Below are 18,949 nucleotides of genomic sequence, written 5' to 3' on the forward strand. Positions count from 1 at the left end.
CTTGGTGCCCGTTCTTTGAGCCTGGCACTCACTCTCTCTTCCCTGACCCCATCCAATAACAGTGCCCTCCCTCCCGACTGCTTCTAACCGAGCTAGCGAGCTAGCCCGGGATATTGTAGCGTGCCAGGATACCGCTGCAATGAGGCGATGTGAGCCTGAGACTTACATTGCACACTTCTCCGGTTGACTCTCATACTATGCTCTCTCCTATGCAGTTGGCAGAGTCGCGACTCTCCTAGAGAGAAAATCTCAAGGTTCAAATCTGCGAGAACAGAGCAACACCACCCATCCATCTGGCAGCCAAGGTTTGCCAGGACAACATTGCCAATCTGTCTGCCGGGCCTCATGTAGCGACGACAGCTGGCGCAGGAGATTTCGACCTGCAAGCTGTTTGCCTGGGTGTCCTGGCCACACTACTGCCCCCCCTACAGACATGTGCTTCACAACTCTCAGTCCACTCACACTCTGGCTCACAGACCCTTCGGACGGTTGAAATTGGTCCATGCAGCTTCAGCGTGGCATCAGGAGCCGCATCAGCATCGTCGAATGACCGCCGTCGGGTTCTAGCCCATTTCACCAGCCGCTACACAAACGCCTACCGCAACCAGGCCTGCTGGTGCTGTCAGCAGCACCTGCATCATCATCGAAGCTAATTCCATAGCGCTTCTTTGTGCTTTGCGCTTGGTTAACAATAGCAATGCAAAGGCATGTGAGATCAGACACATGTTACGCATATAGCACACTAGGGCAAAGTGAAGGAGCAAGATGTATCCGTACCTCGTTCGTATGCTTCATGCTACATGAGAAGGCCAGCGACGCCAACCTCTCAGTTTGCGAGCATGTCGACGAAGAAGCGCTCTCGGGACCCGGAGGCTAGGACATGGAGGAAAAGAACAGACCGTGGCCTATCCTTGCAGGCGATGGTGCTTGTTCCTCCCGATCGGATCAAGGTCGCCAGGTTTCCTTCCTGCAGAGAGGTCTCTGTATCTTGATCTCCTTCTCCGCCTCACGCTCTCTGCAATTTCAAAGGCGCAAGGGAAAACTTGCTTTTTTTCGTGTTGAACGAAGCAGCATGCCCCCCTCCGCCACCTCGAGAAAGGGCAGAAAGTGTATTTTGGCGACCGACATGGTTGAAGCGCATTGTCAACTCCTTTCTGGACATCATGCGGATACATTGAGAAGGCGCCCAATGCCTGGTATCTTGATGGCTTACTTGGGTATTCCGCGGGCAGCGGCCGACGCAGGTGCAGGTAAAATCCCCTCCCGGTGCCGCGGACCCCCGCCGGGGAGCCAGGAGCAAGCGATCCGACAATGACACAATGATGAATCCAGGCTCCCGCCAGCTGCCAGTACTGCCCGTGTCAGTAGGTGTACGCTTACTAGGATTGAGAGGATGGGCACTGGGAAGTCCCAGAGGCACAATGGCAAAGGTAGGGGCAAGCTGCCGGGTGGTGGGGCCAGCGAGTCCTTGGCGGGCCGGCGTTTGAGATTGAACGTTTCTGATGCTCCGAACTTGACTGGCAAAAGCAAAACGACATGGAGTGTCGGGCTTCCTGACCAACCATTACAAGTGTACCAACCGGCCGCGTCGAAATGGTCCGGCCGCCAACAAGACGCTCTACTTTTGTCCAGTCTTTGGGGCGTTTTCTGGGGTGGCCCGTCTCCGTCTTTGTCGGCCTGGGATCGGGTTATTGTAGTTGTTGACCGTTCACTGGAGAACCAGGTTCTCACCTCGCGGGGGGGCCGCCCCCTAGCCTCGCCGTTGCTGGTCCTCAACAATGCCGGCCGTCTCCAAGCTTGGTATCGCGGCACCCACGTTGACCCGCAACAGCACCCGCGGATCACCATATACTGCACCACATGCAGACAGACTCCTTGCAGAAAAGAACGGCGGGGTCAGCGAAGAGGAGCAGCCCCAAGGAGAAACGAATGAAGGCGAACGAAAGCCAAGGAATGGAGCCCGTCGGTTCTTGACCCCCGTCGCACAGTACACCGGCTACAGTAGTACACTCACTCAACATCGACGATTCGATGCTGTCGCTGTCCCAATGGGCAGCGACCGCATCTGGCTTACTTTGGTCCTCCAACGTCTCCTTGGCGGGCTTAGCCCCATCCATCCATCCATCCATCCAACCCCATCATCACCCCTTGTGTGATCACAATTTTGCTGATTTCTTCTGCCTTGGCGAGTTTGGCTCTGTCGGTTCTGGCCTGCTAACACACCCGCCGGCGGTTCCCTATTTGGGTCAACCCCTTCATGCTTGTATCCGTAGCATGCACGGAGTTGAAATTAAAGTTGGAAAATTCGGACTTGACTCAGATACCTCGGTTGCCAGTGCGCGTATTGAGCGAGCCATCGACCCAGAAGCTGCTGTCATTGACAGGAAGTTGCAAGGTCCAACAGGAGCCTTCCCCCCCCCCCAAAAGACAACGCACGCTAGAGTAAGTTGAATATTGCCGCGGCGTTCATTGAGTTCCCTCTGGACTTTTGATACCCAAAGCCAGATATTGATTTCCCAGCGCAAAACCGATGGTCTGCCCTTGAGACAACGATTACATAGTATATGGGACCGACAATGGCACTCGGACTCGTCCGGTCAAAAAGTGGCATGTTTCAACGTGTTGCGATTCAGAGGTTCGCCCCGTGCTAGGTATTCACCCTGCGTGTTTGTCAGCACACGGACAACCGCCGGGCCCGTCTTGTCGACCGACGGGATCCTGCATTTTGTTTTTGTTTTTTTGCTTCAAGGCGGGAAACAAGTATGAAACAGGCCCTGAAAGACGGCCGAGATGGGACATACTCCCACATCACGTCTCCCGAAGCCAGCAAAACCCCTGGGCAACGTGGCGTCGGCAACGAGATGGGATAAGGGACACTTTAGAGCTCCTAGTGTCAACTAAGCAGGCCGGCAGATCAACGTCTCCGGCGACCCGTCATCCTCTCCTACGATGTAGTCTCTTCTCGAACTATGCGGCCATATCACCGGCCGTCAATGCCGCGATACCAGACGAACGGACCCTTGGCTTACGGATTCAACGGGCTTCTGGACAGCTTCGCCATCGCTGAAACGGGTTGCCCCAGACGCTCGAAAGTCAAAAGTGGACAAAAAGAGAAAGTTCGCCCGGGGCTCTTACACCCCGTGACCCCGATGGCCCCGATGGCCAGACGGATCGACCAAACCAGTCTCCTGGCGGGATTGACATGTGGCATCATCGGATCCGGGGTGAGACCTTCGGCTGCCCTGTGCGTGACGTCTGCTATTGGACATAGCTTTGGTTCTGCCGGACCGTCTCGTGGCCGCCCGGACCTACGCCGGCTCGGTGAATACTCGGCGGCCGACCGGCCGGCGGGCGGTCAGCGTCGGGTCACATTGTTTGAATGGGAGCCGGCTAGCTGACTCTCCCTGGACTGGCGCAGTTCAAGGCAATCTCGCAAGTCTGAAGACAGTTACTAAAGTACACGGATTTATTGATGTGTGTGTGTGTGTGAGTGTGTGTCCCGTTTCAGAGAATTATTGTATGGGCAAACGAGACGTTGCACCCGCAGACCGTTGTGGTGGCGCTGTCTACGCTACGAGAATGCGATATTTGTTCTCTACTGCGAATGCCGAACTTTTGTGGTCTCATGTATACCCGCTTCACGACCCCCTTGCCCCTCGAAATCACGGCGCGGACGACCGAGCATCACTCATCGGCTCCGTCGGCATCCAGTCTGATAGTGCCTACCGACACGAAGTGCCGAGTTTTTTTTTCATGTTCTCGCCCCGTGAGCCCGTTCCTTTCCTCGAAGCGGAAATGGCCAACGACATGTCATCGTCTCATCAAGGCAGACGAGCAAAGTTTTGGCTTCTGTCCGATCTTATGGCACTCCAGGTATACGCTTTACCTGTGGTGCGCCTGGATGGAGGTGCATTCGTCCAACAGTATGCCGTGTCAAGGCCAGAGGGTCCATCCAAGCCTCGGGATACGGGTCTCGGAATGTATCTTCGACTCATCATGAAAGTCGGATAGGCATGTCTAGTGTTGGTTGCAGACCAGACATGCCACATATGTCTCCAGCAATACAGGGGATCAGGGTAAAGTGTTCGAGACATCTCAGACCACCTTCTCGAAGAGTTCTTGGATGGGTTTCGCAGCCTGTATCAAGGGGGTTAGCACGAACCGACACGCACTCGAGCGAAACTGGGAAACAAACGTCGATGAATTTCTCAAGGTCCTTGTCGAGGTTGGCCAAGTCGTCCTTGCGCTTCTTGTTATCCGCGATGAGCTTTTGCTTCCTTCCTACAAGCTCCAGCCTCTGCTTCTCGAGGGCCTCCCGCTCCGCTCTCTCGTGGCCAATACGTGCAACCATCATGGCGTTCTCATCGTTGTCAGCGTGCTCGGGATGCAGGGCAACAAAGTTTTCGACGGGGATGAGAGAGAGCTTCTGATAGGTATGGCTGGTTTTCCATTGTCAGCACACGTTCTTTATCAAGATCCAGACCCCTCTTCACCGCAGTGACACGACATACTCGTAGGACCCGCACGCATCGATCTCGCCCTCGAGGTGCCTCTGTTCGTAGTACAAATTCTGCAGCTGGAGGTGTAGGCGGTCGACCTCGTGCCTCGCCTCGGCCGTCTGGGCCTTTGTGTCCCTGGCGTCGAAATTGGCGGAGCGATGCAGACCGCGCAGCTGGGAGATGTTTGTGAGCAGCAGCTTCTGCTCCTTGGAGAGCGTCGCCTGCAGCTGCTCGACGGCGCCGCCGGTCTCCTCGGCCCGGGCGATGTCGGAGAGGAGCTGCAGCAGCTTGAGAGCCTGGTTCTGGGCGTCGCCGGAGGTTTGCAGGACAGCGCCCAGCTTCTTGTCCGATACCAGGTCGTTTACGGCCATGGCTGCGGTTTGAAGGTCGTCGCAGGGAGGTGGTGGATGTTGGTGGTGGTGGGGGCGGTTAACGCAGAGGCTTGCCGCTAGATGGTAAAGACCAGTACGGTTCGTCGTCGGACAAGGAAGGCTTTTGTTGGTCGGCGATGGGAATGCGTGGTTCGTCGGGGTCGTGTTGGAATGTGGGCTTTGGACGCGCCCCAAGACTGAAAAGTGGGTGAGATCGGACCGGTGTATTGGTCGCGGGCCGCTACGAGAGCAACGGTTTGCAGGGTGTGGTGATTATGGTGGTGGTGTCGATCGTGGCTCTGTCGTTTAGGTGGTGGCCTCTGTTTTTTCCCTCTCTTCGCCTTGCTCTTCTCTTTTTCTTCCTCCTCTGCTGAGGTTGACAATTGCAGAGACGCCTGATCGGAGGGTCCATCGGGTGCGACATGGCGGACGTTGGAAAATCAATGCAGCCGCAGGGGGCCGTGCCCTCCGCCCAGCTCCGGCGGGTTGCTTAGGTTGGGACGCCCTTGCCCGCGGCGGTACAGCGGCGCCCCGTCCCACGTCCCACCCACCAACGGCCCCAAGATTGTAAGAAGCATCGGCGGCAGCATTAGGGGTGAGGCAGGGACGGTCGGAAGCCCACAAATCACATCGCGGGGAGGGGGGCTGGAAAATCCCACGCCTAGACGTTTAGCCGGCTCGCATCAGCGAACCTGAGCCATGAGACCGGCGAGACACGGACGGGCCGCACCAGCTTCACCAGGAATGCACCGCATCTCTGCCAGAGCATTCAAGGGCAGCACGCTAGGGGCTTAGAGCCTGGCATGATGTCTCGACTAGGTAGTGATATGGCTGTTGTCGCATGTGGTTTGCCGCCTCCTGGGAGTCTTGGGCCATCACAAGGCACGCTAGGGCTGGGGTTTCCGGTTTTGCTTGGCCCTCCGTCGAGCGTCATTCTCGGACTGTCGTGGCTGGGCTAGCAGTGGCAGGACTCCCGACTTACTGCAGGAGCATCAGCATGACGAGCCTCTCGGGGGGCAGAACTGGATGGAGCAAGTTTCGTCGGTGTGCTTCTTTACACATGATACATGACGGTTTGTCGGAGTGCAAATACGTGTCTCGGAGCTTCCTCATGCAGCGCAAGTCATGGATTTATCCACCAGGGATCTTGAATAGCTTGAGCGTCGTCATTGCCCAGCTTCGTCGGAGTGCTCATGTCAGAAGCGGGCTCGGCGCCGTTGACGAGTCCCCTCCCTTGGAGGCAATTAGTGGCCACAAGGCATTGACGGCCAGCCGGTTGGCCCAGCTTCCCTGACGTTCAGCATGTTCTGCAGCAATGTCAGCATTGTCACTGATCGCCGTCATCCCAAGGCTCTTGGGCAAAAGTCGGCAAGCATCTGCATATCCTCGGACATGCTATCCGTAGTTACAATATTCCCGCCACGCCGCGTGCGTGTGCGCAACGAATGACGACTGTTGGTGCCGCGCGCTCATAGCGGGATGCGGCCGCCCCCCACCCCCCCCTCACCCCCATCTGGCTCTGGGCGACCGCGCCTTGGGCCGAACTTTACCGGCGCGCATGCAACGCATTACCCGCCGTGCCCGCCAGGGACAACAAGCAAAAATGCGAGATGCGGGATGCGAGATGTTGCGAGGTTAAAACAAAACAAGAAGGGAAAGGGGATGAGATGGAGAGGAGGAAGGGGAATGAAACGATCACTGGGGAATATTGAGTTTCTGGTCTTGTTTTCATCGCAATGTGCAGGACGAGAACTCTCGGCGCTGGCGGACACTCTCGGGCAGAGTAGAACAAACTCCCGACGGATCTCGAGGGAATTTCTCGTATGTAATTCCAACTACTCAATGTCACCAGAACGACGCCCAACTTCCCCATTTCTCTTAGTCCATGTTATTCCCTACTCCTACTGTCACTCCCTCCCCCTCCCACTTTCTTCCGATGGACGGGCCCATGTCCCTTTACAGTTGCAGAAGAGTCCCCTCCCCGAGATGACAACCCCCCCAGGATGTCTGTAAAGTATGCGTAATCTACTAGGAATCTTATTTTTTTTTACTCCTCATACCCTCGGCACATCTGGAGAGCCGCTCGCTGATGGTTCGTAATGCTCTCTCCCGGCTCCTTTCCACGGTCTCTCCTTTCCTTTCCTCTTTCTTTCTAGGAATAATTTGACCTGGATGTTGTCTCTTGCAGCAGTCTCTCATCCAAAAGAAGTTCGCCCCTCGCGCTCGGTCTATCTTCCGATCTGTCAAAGCTCACCCCCCTACTCTCTCTCTTATCTTCGGTCTCTCCCTTGTCAAAGAACTAAGACTGAAAGGAAGACAAAAGCATACACACAACAAAGACAACTACTGCTACTGCTTCAAACGCACGTGCAGCAACCCACCGTTCGCCAGTAGCTCACTGGCCTTTTTTGGTCTTCGGAGCAGCTTCCCGCAAAAGGCACCAACAACTGGTCGCGGCCGCAACGACATTCGCCATCCTCTCCAGGGTCCAGGTGGTTTTGTCGATCCGCTCTCTCCCGCTAGGCCCCGGCCAATCCAGTTTCTGCATTGTTGAGATCCCCGACCGCCCGCCGCCTGCCGCCCAAGAGACCCAAGACCCTCAACAGACTAGAACGTTTTTTATTTCCCTAAAGAAGCCGTCACCTCTCGGTTCGGTCCCTGACTGGTCTCTCTCGGTTCCTCCCCACCATCTTGCTCTGCCCGCTCTGACCCTCCCCTCCCTCCCCTTGGTGTATAAGCCAATTGATTCCCTCGCCTCCCTCCCGTGGGCTTACCCGTAAACATCGACTTGTCTGCAGCTCCAACCACAACCCCCTTCGTCTCACCCTAAAGACGAGAGCCGCCGCATACCTTCAGTGTAACACAGCCAGCACCACAACCACGGCACCATATCGGCACGTGCAAACGATTCGATCGAGACCGACGTAGAAGAGACCAACTCAACCTTACTGCGGTCACCTTGCCGCCGAGCCCGAGCCTTTACTGTTCGGAGCCAATCGCACATCTCTTGTTGAATCAAAACTGTTGGTCGAGTGATGGAACCGCTCGTCAACATGACTGCCCTCAAGTCACCCTGCAGCGGCTCTGTCATTCAAGACGACGACGAGTTCACTACGACGGCCACAGCGTCCGGCGCTCAGACAGAAAGCACCGAACTTGCCCGGAGAAGACGACACTCCTTCTTTATCCCTCGACGCAAGTCCATCGTCAACCATATTATGGACGGGGAGGAGCATTTGTTACTCAAGGTAAGCCCGAATTGATTCGGCGGTTCAACCTGTCCCGTGATGCCTGGCGTTTGTTTGTTTCTTCTCACACAACGGCGATGTCGGACGAAAACAAACCCCGACCGACGAAGAAAAAAAAAAGGAAAAAAAGGGAAACTGTATCGGATCGCTGACATGTGCTCGTGTTACACCCACCACCAGGTCGACCTTTTCCTTTCCGAGCTCGAGCGTCGCCTCGAATTCCTCGAAAAGTATGGCGAGCTCACCTTCGATTCGAGCATCTCCCGCGCCTTTTCCACCCTGCAGACCGTCCGCGCCCGGTGCTCCCACGCTTCGGAGGAGGTCCTCGGCGCTGGCCGCAGGCGCCTGCACATTATGGTGGAGACGCTGGAGGCCCGCTACCAGGGGGCCCTGGCCTCGGCCGAGTCCCTCAACGAGAAGGCCCGTGTCGGCATCGAGCTGCTCGACGACATGCTCACCGAGTTCGAGAATCGCGCCTACAAGCTGCGCGAGCAGGGGCTCGCCAACGCCGCCGACGCCGCCGGCGCCTTCATGAGCGAGGGTCGCCGCGTCGTCGACGGCGGTATCGAGCTGGCGAGGGAGGTCGTCGACGAGGGTATCGAGAGGGCTATGCGCGCCGCCGAGAACCTTGAGGAAAAGATCGCTCTCGCCGTCGCGCGGGCCCGGGAGACGAAGCTCATCGCCTACGACGACCTGCCCGTGCCCTGGCGCATCAACCCGCACATCCGCGAGGGTTACCGCTTCACCGAGTCCAAGCTTGAGTGCATCTGGTCGGCATTTGGCCTTTCCAACGAGCTCGTCAACATCTGGTCGCACGCCATCGGCCTTGTCATCGTCCTCGCCGTCGCTCTGTACTTCTACCCTCGTAACGTCAACTTCCAGTTCAGCACAAAAACGGATATCTTCATCGCCACCGTCTTCTTCTTTACTGCCTGCCTGACGCTCGTCTGCTCGACCATCTGGCACACCATGAACGCCGTGGCCGACGTCGACGCCATATCCATATTTGCCTGCGTCGACTACACGGGAATCTCGCTGCTCATCGCCGCCTCAATCGTCACGACAGAGTACACGGCCTTCTACTGCGACCCCGTGAGCCGCTGGCTCTACATGAGCACGACGGCCTTCCTCGGCATCGGCGGCGTCATTCTGCCTTGGCACCCGACCTTTAACGGAGCGGACATGGCGTGGGCCCGCGTCGCATTCTTTTGCGGCCTCGGCGCCACTGGCTTCCTGCCCATTCTGCAGCTGTACTTTTCCCATGGGCCCGAGTTCGTCTGGGAATTTTACACTCCAATCGCCAAGAGCATCTTCGTCTATCTCCTCGGTGCATTCGTGTATGCAAGCAAGATCCCCGAGCGCTGGTGCCCCGGCATGTTTGACTACATTGGCGGCAGCCACAACTTGTGGCACCTGGCGGTCCTCGGCGGCATCCTGTTCCATTACACGGCCATGCAATCCTTTTTCACAAACGCCTTCAGACAGGCGCAGGGGGAGTGCTCTGTTTTCTGAGCTTGTCCTGTAGGCTTATTTTGTCTGAAGATGAACCCGGCTGTCGATGGACGATACTCCGTTTCAATGGACAGATGGCTGGGACGTGTCAGGCCCAGGGCTGTGGCGGACGTACTGAATATCTGCCTAGTCCCTTGGAAAGGTTTCACTCGCCAACTTCGAATCCAGAGGGACACGACGGCTCCGGCAACACAACAGCAGCGCCGTGAGCACCCCACTTGATACCCATCAGCTCTAGTAGCCCAGTGGTCATTGACCAAGAGCCGCTCCAGCTACTCGACGCCGAACTGGACTCAGTCTCGCCCTTGGCGTCTTGCGGTCAATACGCCTTTCATAACAGGTCAATAACGGCTCAATAATAGGTATCTCGAGCAAGACCTTGATATTGCCGTGTCAAACGCGGCCCGACGGGGTGGAAACCCGAGACATAATTGGGGGAAAGATCTCTTCCGCAGTTACTGGCTTGCCAGCCAACCATTTGATCCAGGTGTCTCTGATTACAGGGCAAATCCTTTCCAGTTCAACAATTTACCGTGTGAGCTGTCTGCAAGCGGCTCGCTGTAGACCACGATGGACGATAGAGTTACATGCGCTTTGCAAGCGTCGGACACTCCCACCCACGGAAGTTCGCTCCAATGGCTTCAATAATGTCTAGAAGGAACTATAGATTAGACGGCGGTCTTTGGTGACTCAAAAGCTAGAAGCTTCGGGCAAATAGCCCTTTAATTGAATAGATATCCGCTTCGTTAAAGTCTATAAAGCCCGGCAACCTTGCCGCGCTTTGCAAGCTTTACCTGCAGGCACGGCTACTGCGTGACATTGGTATTTTAAACCTGCCCCAAAATACAGATGACTCCCGAGATTCCATACACACACACACACACACACACACACTTGCAACCCAGATATATCACATTCAAATAACGCCCAGTGGTGCAGCGACTGCTAGCGACTGCTAGCGTCAGCTAGAAACGTTGGGGTAAACCGCAAGCAAACATTTCAAATGCATTAACAACCTGCTTTATAGAATGTTATAAAATGCAACTGTAATGAGGGAGCTGGCAAAGTATAATGCATGCCTACCTAAGGTAGGCGTTGAGTCAACCCGTCAGGCGCGATGAGAGTCTTACCCAGCATGCTTACACACCTCAAGGTAACGTCACCCCGTCGCATTATCGTCATGCGTTGTCCGGCAGACAGCAGGCCCTCCAACGATGGAAGCCTGGTTTCTCCATCCCAAAGGCCGTCCCAGCAAGGATACAGTTCTGTCAAGCAGACGATCGGAGAGCCTCGAGAGTAAAGCTGCAGGGTGCCGCATCAGATCCGGCCAATGGCTGGCCTTTCGGTGCTCATTCCTTGAACAGAGCCAGAAGAGGGGGGATCGCCAGTCATTTCAAGTTGCCTTGTCGACGGGTAAACGGTGCGGTACGCAAGGCGCAGAAAGCAGGGTCACAACGACCCAGGAGCTCTACGAGTTGTTGCGACTTTGACAGAATGACTAGTCTCATCGAGTAACGATGACGTTAGGGACCAACGACGGTCGCATACGAGTGATCAAGCATTCACAGATGTTGATTGATGTTTTCCAGCAGTAAACGCAGATGTCACTGGTGGCGTCACAACGTTATGACATAACTTCAATCAACGGTTGGCTTTACCGTCTACGACGGTTTCGTATCGTTACCACCACGCCCGACTCTGTCTGTTGTGAGAATCAATACGCACGGCGAATGACGTTGACTGTCTTCGTTTTGGTTTTCGGGCGTCTTTTTCTGCTCATGGTACGTTACGCATCGTTTGATCCAAGCACTCCTCAGGTCCCCTCTAATGCTGCGGGCAAGTTGGGACGACACTCTCACCCTCTCACCCCCTCTCTAATAGTGCTTTTTACTGGGTTTCCCTATCTATGGAGCCAAGTGGGTTGTTGGATATCCATTTCTACTTTTGGATGATACAGTATCCAGACTCTGTCGTTGAACACTGGGCAAAAGTAGGCTATTGCATGTTGTTTGGAAGGCAGATGGATGTCTTGGGATCCCCAGCTGGATATTATTTCCTTCTGACGAAGACACTACATTGCGTTGTGCAGAGCGTACTAGGAAAATGGGAGTGGCTCGCGGCTATAAACTTGTGCCGACTCCGGGCATCCGTCTGACTTGACAGCTGCCCTGCTCTAGACCTTTGGGGCTTTCTAGTCTCCTGAGCGTGTGTTCAAACAAACCCAATAACCGTAAGCAAACTAGGACGAGAGCAGATTAGGACGACAACAGCTCGGGGCAACGGCAACTAGGGTTTTACTCCTCCAAACTCCATCCTTCTCTCCGGACCTGCCAAAGTGACGCGGGATCAATAACTTGGCAGGGCAATTCTAGATGATAGATTGCATCTCCATGTGACCTTATGACCCCTTGAACAAGCTCTTGTCTTATTTGAAGTTTGTGAAACGGCAACTACGAGGCAGCGAGTTGCCACGACTTGACAACAAGAGGACTCAACTCTAGATGCCACGTTCCTCGCCAAATAGCCGAGGCATCCTCTCTGTCAATGCGATATATAAACGCACAGGCATGTGCCTTTCCCCCATTCCAGAGCACAAATTTGTGTAGCCTGGGCATCTTCTGGGCGAGGACACTGGCTCGGCATAGCAAAGCCTCGATTTGCTTGCTTTTTCCCCGGTCGTCCTGTAGGAGCTGTGATGTAAGCGCCAAAGATTGTAGATGCGACCAGCTCCGCGTCGAATGGCAGTGTCGAAAGACCTCTTCTGCATTGACCATGAAGGAGATGGCAAAGTGTTGAAGGTTGAGACTTTTAGATGCAAAAATTGCACCAAGCCCTTCGCTAGGATCACCCAAACCGAGCCAGAATACACGGGCTGGCCGCTTGGGAAATGGATCGTAAAACTTGTAGGCGTCTTCAAACACCGTTAATCTCCTCAGGGTATCTAGAAGACGAGTTCGAATGGCAAGCCCAAGAACTATTCTTGACGTCAGCACTGGATGACCAAGATGTATTTGCTATGACAAGATGATGAAATTTGTGTTTCCTGCCACAGGGGTTGATACGCACCTAGATCCTCAAATTCTTTGTCCGCAGCGCTATATGGCGCCCACGGCTCATAGGAGATGCTCTCTAGACCTTTAAGTGCGCCAATTATCAGGCCCAGTCCCCAAGGAGAAATACAACGCCGAAGTTGGCGACGGATAATGAGACAAGTGACTGCTTCAACTCGGGTTAACGTTTCGTGGAACAATAGATAGATAGGTCGGAAGAGCCGTAGTACAGCCGACCTTGGAGGACCTTTAACTCTTTGGCCATGCATCCAGCCATGTTGCAGGTCATGATGCGGAGTCATAGCCTTCCACGCATCCGGTGTTGCGTCCTCATCATGCTCAACATCATCGGTGGACAAGTAGAAGTTCTTGAACCAGTGTTCGCAGTCGCTCGGGGAGTACACATTGATCTCCAATGCCAAGTGAGCCGCTGGATCCCAAGTACTGAGAATAGAAAGAAGTCTCCATATCCCATCACTGACTACAGAACTGGTCCTTTGTGATGGTGAACTTCGTTTTGAACAACATGTAGACGTGTAGCGTGGCAGTTCAACGTGGAAACAAATGTGGTGGATCATCTCTCTCTTTCGTGGCGAAATAAAGTATTCGAAGTCGTCGAGACAAGACACTCTCAGCTTGACCTTGTAGAAATTGACCTTCTCTAGAACGTACTGCCATTCTCTGCATACAGATGTAAGCGAAGCCCAGCCAGGGTGTTTCTGGTGCGCGACTATCGACAAGACCATAAGGCGACTCTCTGCAGGGAAAGATGCCCATTTTAAGGCTTTTAGCCTTGCTTGGCTGCGGGTTATCATTATGCAGCTTTCGGAAGAGAAGAAATAGCCGGCAGGAGATGTAAGAACCGGGTAAAAAGTGCGAGAGTGTTGTTTTCGTGTAGTCGTCCGGAATATTCGTACGTGAGAATGTCTCTTGCCTGCTGAACAGAAAGCATCAATGGCAAAACTTGACGGTGTGAGTTGAATACATGCGCTCTGCGTAGAGCTGTGGTTTTTTTTCCTGGGGTGTTTTGGAACGGCTGAAAAAGCTTGTCAGGGTGTCAGGGGCGCTATAAAGAGCGAAGAGGTCAACTGGAAGCTGGGTGTGGTGAACTGGTGACTAAATTCATTTCTGGCCTCCTCTCTTCAGGAATAGAGAGAAGCAGGCTTTTCTGTAGACCTCTGTGGTTCTCGGAGAGAGGCTCCGGGAGGGACACTGGTGCCTTCATGTCCTTGGCAAGCCTGACCTGTTGGTCCAAAGAGGGTCTTGGAGGCCTCTCTTATCTCTGAAAACCTTCCATCCACATCTCCGAATGCCCTCAGCCTCTGTGCCCTAGTGCCACCCTTCTAGGCTCGTCACACAGGGCCCCAGATAGCGAAAGGGCTATTCTGATATGTTTGTGCAAGCTTGTAGCGGCAAAAAAAACAATTCTTGCCGACCGAGTCATCTTATTGGACCTTCGTAACATTTTCTTCTTTCATGGTCGTTGGTTAGCCTTGTTGGCCTTCAGATCCAGAGTTGGGTTTGAGGAGCTGACCGGGCATAGCTTTTCGTAAACCGGTGTTAGAAGCCCTTTGGCATCAAATTAAAATGGACATAGATAGATCTCGCGTCGGTATCAGTAGCAAACCGGATGGATGTCCAATTCGGATCATATGATCATCTTAAGCTCTCTTCTGTATATTACACTACGACCTTCCGTCCAGTCTCCATAATGTGTGACCGATTGCTAAGGATTGTTTTGAGCGGCCGTACCGCCGTCCCTGCCCCATGAGAAACCCCTCTTACATGGGCCTGCCATCGTACACAACCCCATACGGCACCGTCTCGATATCCCCATGACACGCCTTGTCATAGTCCGCCAACTCGGGCATTCCCTGCTGCACCTGCAAGAACGTCTCAAACTCGCACCACCCGTCCTTCCTCTCGACGTCGCACTCGGGGAAGCTCCACCCAAGCGGCACTGTCCTCTGGTTGAGGATGAAGTGGACGTACTTGGTCTCCCCGCCCTTCTCATCGTAGCCCGACCGGTCGGCCTTGAACGGCTTGGGCGTCTTGATGATTTCGATGTCGAGACGCGCCCCGAATGGCGTGATGTGCGAGACGGTGAAGTTGTGCGGGCCCGGGTACTGGGTTGGCTGGAGCAGCTGCGAAAACTGCTTCAGCCCGAAGGCCGTGAGGATGGAGGCGATGTTCGTGTCGTGGGAAAAGTCGAAGTAGAGGCTCTGGTTCAGCGGGAAGGTGACAGTGTTGTTGTCCAGTGTGACGTTAATCTGCGACCCCGAGTAGCCCAGAGTGTGGTTCTGGAGGCGAGCGATGACTTCTTGTTGGTATCCAATACCCACGGCGCGCTGTGACGAGTCAGTCAAGTTTGTTAAGCGTTATGGAAGGAAACTTACACCTGTAGGGTTCTGGAAGGCGTTGTTGCCGGCGAACATGAGGTCAATAGAGTACGAGAATCCCACCCACTCCTCGTAGGTAAACAGATCGCAGAACCGACTGAAACCGTAGGCGACCTGATGCGAGTTAGCCAACTTGTCCCCGACTACGCCCTTCACAACAACCCTTACAGTCTCGTAGGGGCACATGGTCTGAGCCGCATAGGTGTCGTCGATGGTCCAGTCATATCCATCTGCCATGTCCCGCAGGCGAGCAGTAGCTGAAGGTGTCAGCGAATTCCCGAATGGCAACGCAATGTCAGACTTACCGTTAGTCAGATAGTTCGAGATCCAGACCTTGGCAGCATCGTTGCCTCCGTTATGCTTGCGGGCGTTGGGGCAATTCAAATACCCAGCAAGCGAATTGTTGGCCCTGTCTTGTTCGATGATAACCTCGATGGTGGCGTTGTTGGTCCTAAGACGACGTCAGTCACCGGCTCCTCCAGCCAGTATATCGAGGGGCTCATACCACTCCAGACCAAAGAAACCAGCCAGCCAATATTCGGCCGACTTCAGCATTCGGTCCTGTGTCTACATACGTGTTAGTCGTTCAACAGCACAGATGTGCAATAGAGGGGTTGGGCTTACCGTGGTCCGCACGATGATCTTGCTGTTGGGATTGTACAAGGAAGAGTACATGTATGAGTGCAGAATGCCTAAATTAGTAGTCAGTATCCGAGGGGGGACGTCGGGCCTAGACTATGTATTCTCACCAGAATCAAACAGTTCCTGGCGTCCTAGACTGCGGGTTAGATGGTGTACCGACACAAACTTCATGGGGCACTCACCCTTGGGTACCAGGATCTCATGGCCTAGCTGATACTTCCAGTTGTTTAGGAATTCCAAGACTCCCTTCGCCTTGAGCTTCTTTCCAGCTTTGGCAATGCGCTCTCCGAAACTGGCAACACCAGATCCGGTGGTTGGATACCTGGAGCCATGCCGGGAAAGCATCTAGCGCAAGAAAAAAGCAAATTGATTAGTTGGCCAACTCGAAATCCGCGTCGTTTCTTCGAAGCATAACACGGCTTCATGTCAAGCATGGGCATGAACAGATATCGGGAGCGTACCTGAACTTGGACAATATCTGCCCCAGGAGGTAAGGCGTACTCATCCACCCCGAACCCAGGACTCGGCTGGTACGGTGTGAGGAACCTACACGGCAACGTCAAACAGTGCTTCGTCTCCATGACCAAGAAACTTACCCCATCATGTTGAAAATGCTTTCATTCTTACTCCCCATGCCCTCGATCGGGATATCCGTCTGCAACGGCTGGTTCGGCACATACGTCCCCGTCGGCAGGACCCTCGTCTGCGCCATGAAGGCAGGCTTCCCAGTCGCTGTCGGACCAGCCCACAATTCGGGGCTCGTCCGGAAGTACTGCGGTACATTGTCGTCCGGCCTGCAGGGGCAGTCGTCCAGATTCTTCAGGCTGCCGAGCACGCCAGGACCCCTCTGCACGCTGCCGCCGTCCCAGGCGAAGCCCAGGACGACGAAGGCGAGCATGCACCCCACAACGGCGAGGGCCAAGGCGATGGCAATGGTGGCACGCCGGCGGCTGCTGGGCGTGTTGGCGATGCCGCCGCTGAGGTCGACGTCGACAAAGCCCGCCGTGTGGGTGGACGTCAGTGGGGGGAGGGCCGGGAGCGGTTTCTCACTTGGCAACGGCTTCTTTCGCCGGCCAGCGGAGCCGGAGCGGCTGCGGCGGGGCGACGATTGCTGTTGGTTCTGCTGAGAATAGTGCTCCTCCTGTCCGGGGACGCGCAGGTAGCCTCCCTGACGAGGCGCCATGGTCGCCGCTTGAAGCTGGGGAGAGAAGCTCGACAATCAGTGCCCAAGGCCAACGTAGTAAACGATCCACGTCGCAGTGGGACCTGAGAGAAACCGCGCCGGGATCGACGGTCCGTCGAACGCTGCCGTTCGATTGGGAGAAACAACAGGCTGCTCCGTTTGGTACAGTACTCCACCAACACACACGCGGGGGCACGGATACACAAACACAGGTCGGCGTGGAGATAATACGCAGTCCCGAGTAGAGAAATTAACGCAAGAGACACGTCAGACAACGGCACGTTTCACAGCCGAGGCTGTATCCGTAGGTTGCATGCAGCTTCCGAAGCAGGCGGCGAAGAGGCGGGAGAGCAGAGAGGGCGTGCACGCTAACGCGGGAGGTCGTGGGGGTGCGCCTGCAGATAGAGTGGCGGATGGATTGATGGATGGGTGTGTAGCCGATGCTGATTCTGTGACTGGCAGTCGTGTGATGCAGCAGAAAGATGCGACTCGGATCTCGTTCCCTTGGGTTCCTCCTAATTGGCCACTCTCATGGACAATGTGGTTCGAGGCAGCTGCAGAACGGGAATCGCGGGATACGAGGAAGTGAAAATCAAAATGAACGAAGCAAGCAAAACAGCGGTCAGGAGAGTTGTTGTGCGCAGGACAGGCCGCGCAGGAGAGGATGAAGTCGTGACGAAGACGTCGTTCGATCTAGGCCTCCGGAGCTCACGAGAGAGGTTAGAGAGGCTCAATGGTTAGGGGGTAACCTGTCGTTAGAAACAACTGTCTCATTCGACAGAGCCAGCCCCGCTTCTGGTTGGCTTACCTTAGCTTAACGGGAAGATGGAGCCGGTCCCGAAAGCACAGGTTCGCTGGCCAATTGGATCGGCCAATACATCCCCGGGATATAGTGGTCGGTGCACTGTTCGGCTGCTTTCCCATAGCACGTGAACCCCGGGAATACAGACTACCTTATCGTCTTGCTTGACAAGTGTTACATACACCTCTCTTCCTTCCTTCAGCCGCATAAAAAGGAAGAAAAAAAAACCTCCTGTTATCAAAGACCACGTCCGTTGTCGCAGAGAAAAGTCGGACAACATCGATTGTAGCGGGCATGCGATCGCTCTTTCCTTTTCCTTCCTTCGGAGGCGGTAAAGCTTCATCCAATCACCTCTCATTGGTGACCGTTTTCCACCAACCCGACTACCATCTGCTCCTAATTCAGAACCCGTCGCGGTTCGCCATGTCTTTTCTAGAGATATTCCGCCGTATCCCGGGAGGCTGCGAAGCGAACGAGACACTACCTCGAGAGAATAGGTACTAACAATTGAATATCCAATGTCACCCACGCCGCGTGTGACTCGTCCAAGTACTGACGACTGCTAGGTAGTATGCAGTTGCCAAGTAAGAAGAAGAACAAGAAAGAAGGAAAGCCCCGAAGTCTGGGGGTTGACAGGCTCGAAAAATGGCGTCAGATTGGACACATTGGCCGCAGCAGAGGGCTGGTTAGGGTTCCCTCCAAAAATGCTGTCAAAAACGTGAACCCCATCCGAGGCACTCGTTGAATCATCCGCTGTTCTGTCCCTTGATCTTGCTTTTTTCTTCCCTAGTCCCCTTCGATCGCCTCTGGTCGTGCGAGACAGAATAAGAAACAACACGGTAGCTGACACCCTTGCGCTCCATGCGTGTGTCTCCAGCACTGCCATGGGACCCAAGTGTCTTGCTCACCACGCTCAAGTTTCGAGAGGACACACTCACTCCTTCCCTCATCGAGAGCCGGTATGCTCCAGTCTTTATCCCTCCGATCGATCTTCCGCACCACGAGCCCCAGCAAATCGATGACAAGCAGCCCCCGTCGACGTGCGTCAGTGATTCTTGACGAAAAGAAAGAAGAAAAACTGAGGAAAAGAAACGACTCTACCCCTGCTCGGAAGAAGCAACAAAATCCCATAGAGTGGGGCCACCTGCAAGCCGGGTAAACCATTGCCAGGATTCAAACCTGAGATGCCGACCTCGGACCACTATCATCCTTCCAGCGAGCTAAGAAGGAAGCACGCTTAACA

The 18,949-nt window shown here is 54.7% G+C and overlaps 5 protein-coding genes across 5 annotated transcripts; 2 read left to right on the top strand and 3 right to left on the bottom strand.

Annotated features, from left to right (window-relative positions):
* Positions 1 to 2,701: 2,701 nt before the first annotated feature.
* On the bottom strand, positions 2,702 to 6,596 carry CDEST_03302 (Putative THO complex, subunit 5 protein). Its single transcript, XM_062919461.1, has 3 exons — positions 4,512 to 6,596; positions 4,196 to 4,439; positions 2,702 to 4,137 (listed from the first exon to the last, which is right to left on the bottom strand). Exons 1-3 carry the CDS (start codon positions 4,868 to 4,870, stop codon positions 4,096 to 4,098), a joined length of 645 nt encoding a protein of 214 aa, XP_062775512.1. The 5' UTR covers positions 4,871 to 6,596; the 3' UTR covers positions 2,702 to 4,095.
* Positions 6,597 to 7,001: 405 nt separating this feature from the next.
* Positions 7,002 to 10,372, top strand: CDEST_03303 (uncharacterized protein). The gene is made up of 2 exons (XM_062919462.1): positions 7,002 to 8,118; positions 8,299 to 10,372. Exons 1-2 carry the CDS (start codon positions 7,906 to 7,908, stop codon positions 9,628 to 9,630), a joined length of 1,545 nt encoding a protein of 514 aa, XP_062775513.1. The 5' UTR covers positions 7,002 to 7,905; the 3' UTR covers positions 9,631 to 10,372.
* A 1,708-nt stretch (positions 10,373 to 12,080) lies between these two features.
* On the bottom strand, positions 12,081 to 13,495 carry CDEST_03304 (uncharacterized protein; the record flags this gene model as incomplete). The annotated part of the gene is made up of 2 exons (XM_062919463.1): positions 12,081 to 12,571; positions 12,697 to 13,495. The coding sequence occupies 2 exons, from the start codon at positions 13,493 to 13,495 to the stop codon at positions 12,081 to 12,083; spliced, it is 1,290 nt and encodes a 429-aa protein (XP_062775514.1).
* An 856-nt stretch (positions 13,496 to 14,351) lies between these two features.
* CDEST_03305 (Putative histidine phosphatase superfamily, clade-2, histidine acid phosphatase active) lies at positions 14,352 to 17,633 on the bottom strand. Its single transcript, XM_062919464.1, has 10 exons — positions 16,318 to 17,633; positions 16,183 to 16,267; positions 15,904 to 16,066; positions 15,829 to 15,852; positions 15,704 to 15,771; positions 15,585 to 15,646; positions 15,385 to 15,530; positions 15,248 to 15,336; positions 15,077 to 15,193; positions 14,352 to 15,028 (listed from the first exon to the last, which is right to left on the bottom strand). The coding sequence occupies exons 1-10, from the start codon at positions 16,902 to 16,904 to the stop codon at positions 14,462 to 14,464; spliced, it is 1,908 nt and encodes a 635-aa protein (XP_062775515.1). The 5' UTR covers positions 16,905 to 17,633; the 3' UTR covers positions 14,352 to 14,461.
* Positions 17,634 to 17,923: 290 nt separating this feature from the next.
* On the top strand, positions 17,924 to 18,210 carry CDEST_03306 (uncharacterized protein; the record flags this gene model as incomplete). The annotated part of the gene is made up of 1 exon (XM_062919465.1): positions 17,924 to 18,210. Exon 1 carries the CDS (start codon positions 18,001 to 18,003, stop codon positions 18,208 to 18,210), a length of 210 nt encoding a protein of 69 aa, XP_062775516.1. The 5' UTR covers positions 17,924 to 18,000.
* Between the last annotated feature and the right edge of the window lie 739 nt (positions 18,211 to 18,949).

The sequence above is a fragment of the Colletotrichum destructivum genome, chromosome 2, assembly GCF_034447905.1.
Source record: "Colletotrichum destructivum chromosome 2, complete sequence".
NCBI lineage: Eukaryota > Fungi > Ascomycota > Sordariomycetes > Glomerellales > Glomerellaceae > Colletotrichum > Colletotrichum destructivum.

Coding starts and splice junctions, on each gene's coding strand:
- CDEST_03302 (XM_062919461.1), bottom strand. CDS start 4,870: ATGGCCGTAAACGACCTGGTATCGGACAAGAAGCTGGGCGCTGTCCTG. Junction 4,440..4,511: donor GATGCGTGCGGGTCCTACGA/GTATGTCGTGTC, acceptor ATGGAAAACCAG/CCATACCTATCAGAAGCTCT. Junction 4,138..4,195: donor ACCTTGAGAAATTCATCGAC/GTTTGTTTCCCA, acceptor CCCTTGATACAG/GCTGCGAAACCCATCCAAGA.
- CDEST_03303 (XM_062919462.1), top strand. CDS start 7,906: ATGGAACCGCTCGTCAACATGACTGCCCTCAAGTCACCCTGCAGCGGC. Junction 8,119..8,298: donor AGGAGCATTTGTTACTCAAG/GTAAGCCCGAAT, acceptor ACCCACCACCAG/GTCGACCTTTTCCTTTCCGA.
- CDEST_03305 (XM_062919464.1), bottom strand. CDS start 16,904: ATGGCGCCTCGTCAGGGAGGCTACCTGCGCGTCCCCGGACAGGAGGAG. Junction 15,647..15,703: donor AGATCATCGTGCGGACCACG/GTAAGCCCAACC, acceptor ACACGTATGTAG/ACACAGGACCGAATGCTGAA. Junction 15,194..15,247: donor CCATGTGCCCCTACGAGACT/GTAAGGGTTGTT, acceptor AACTCGCATCAG/GTCGCCTACGGTTTCAGTCG.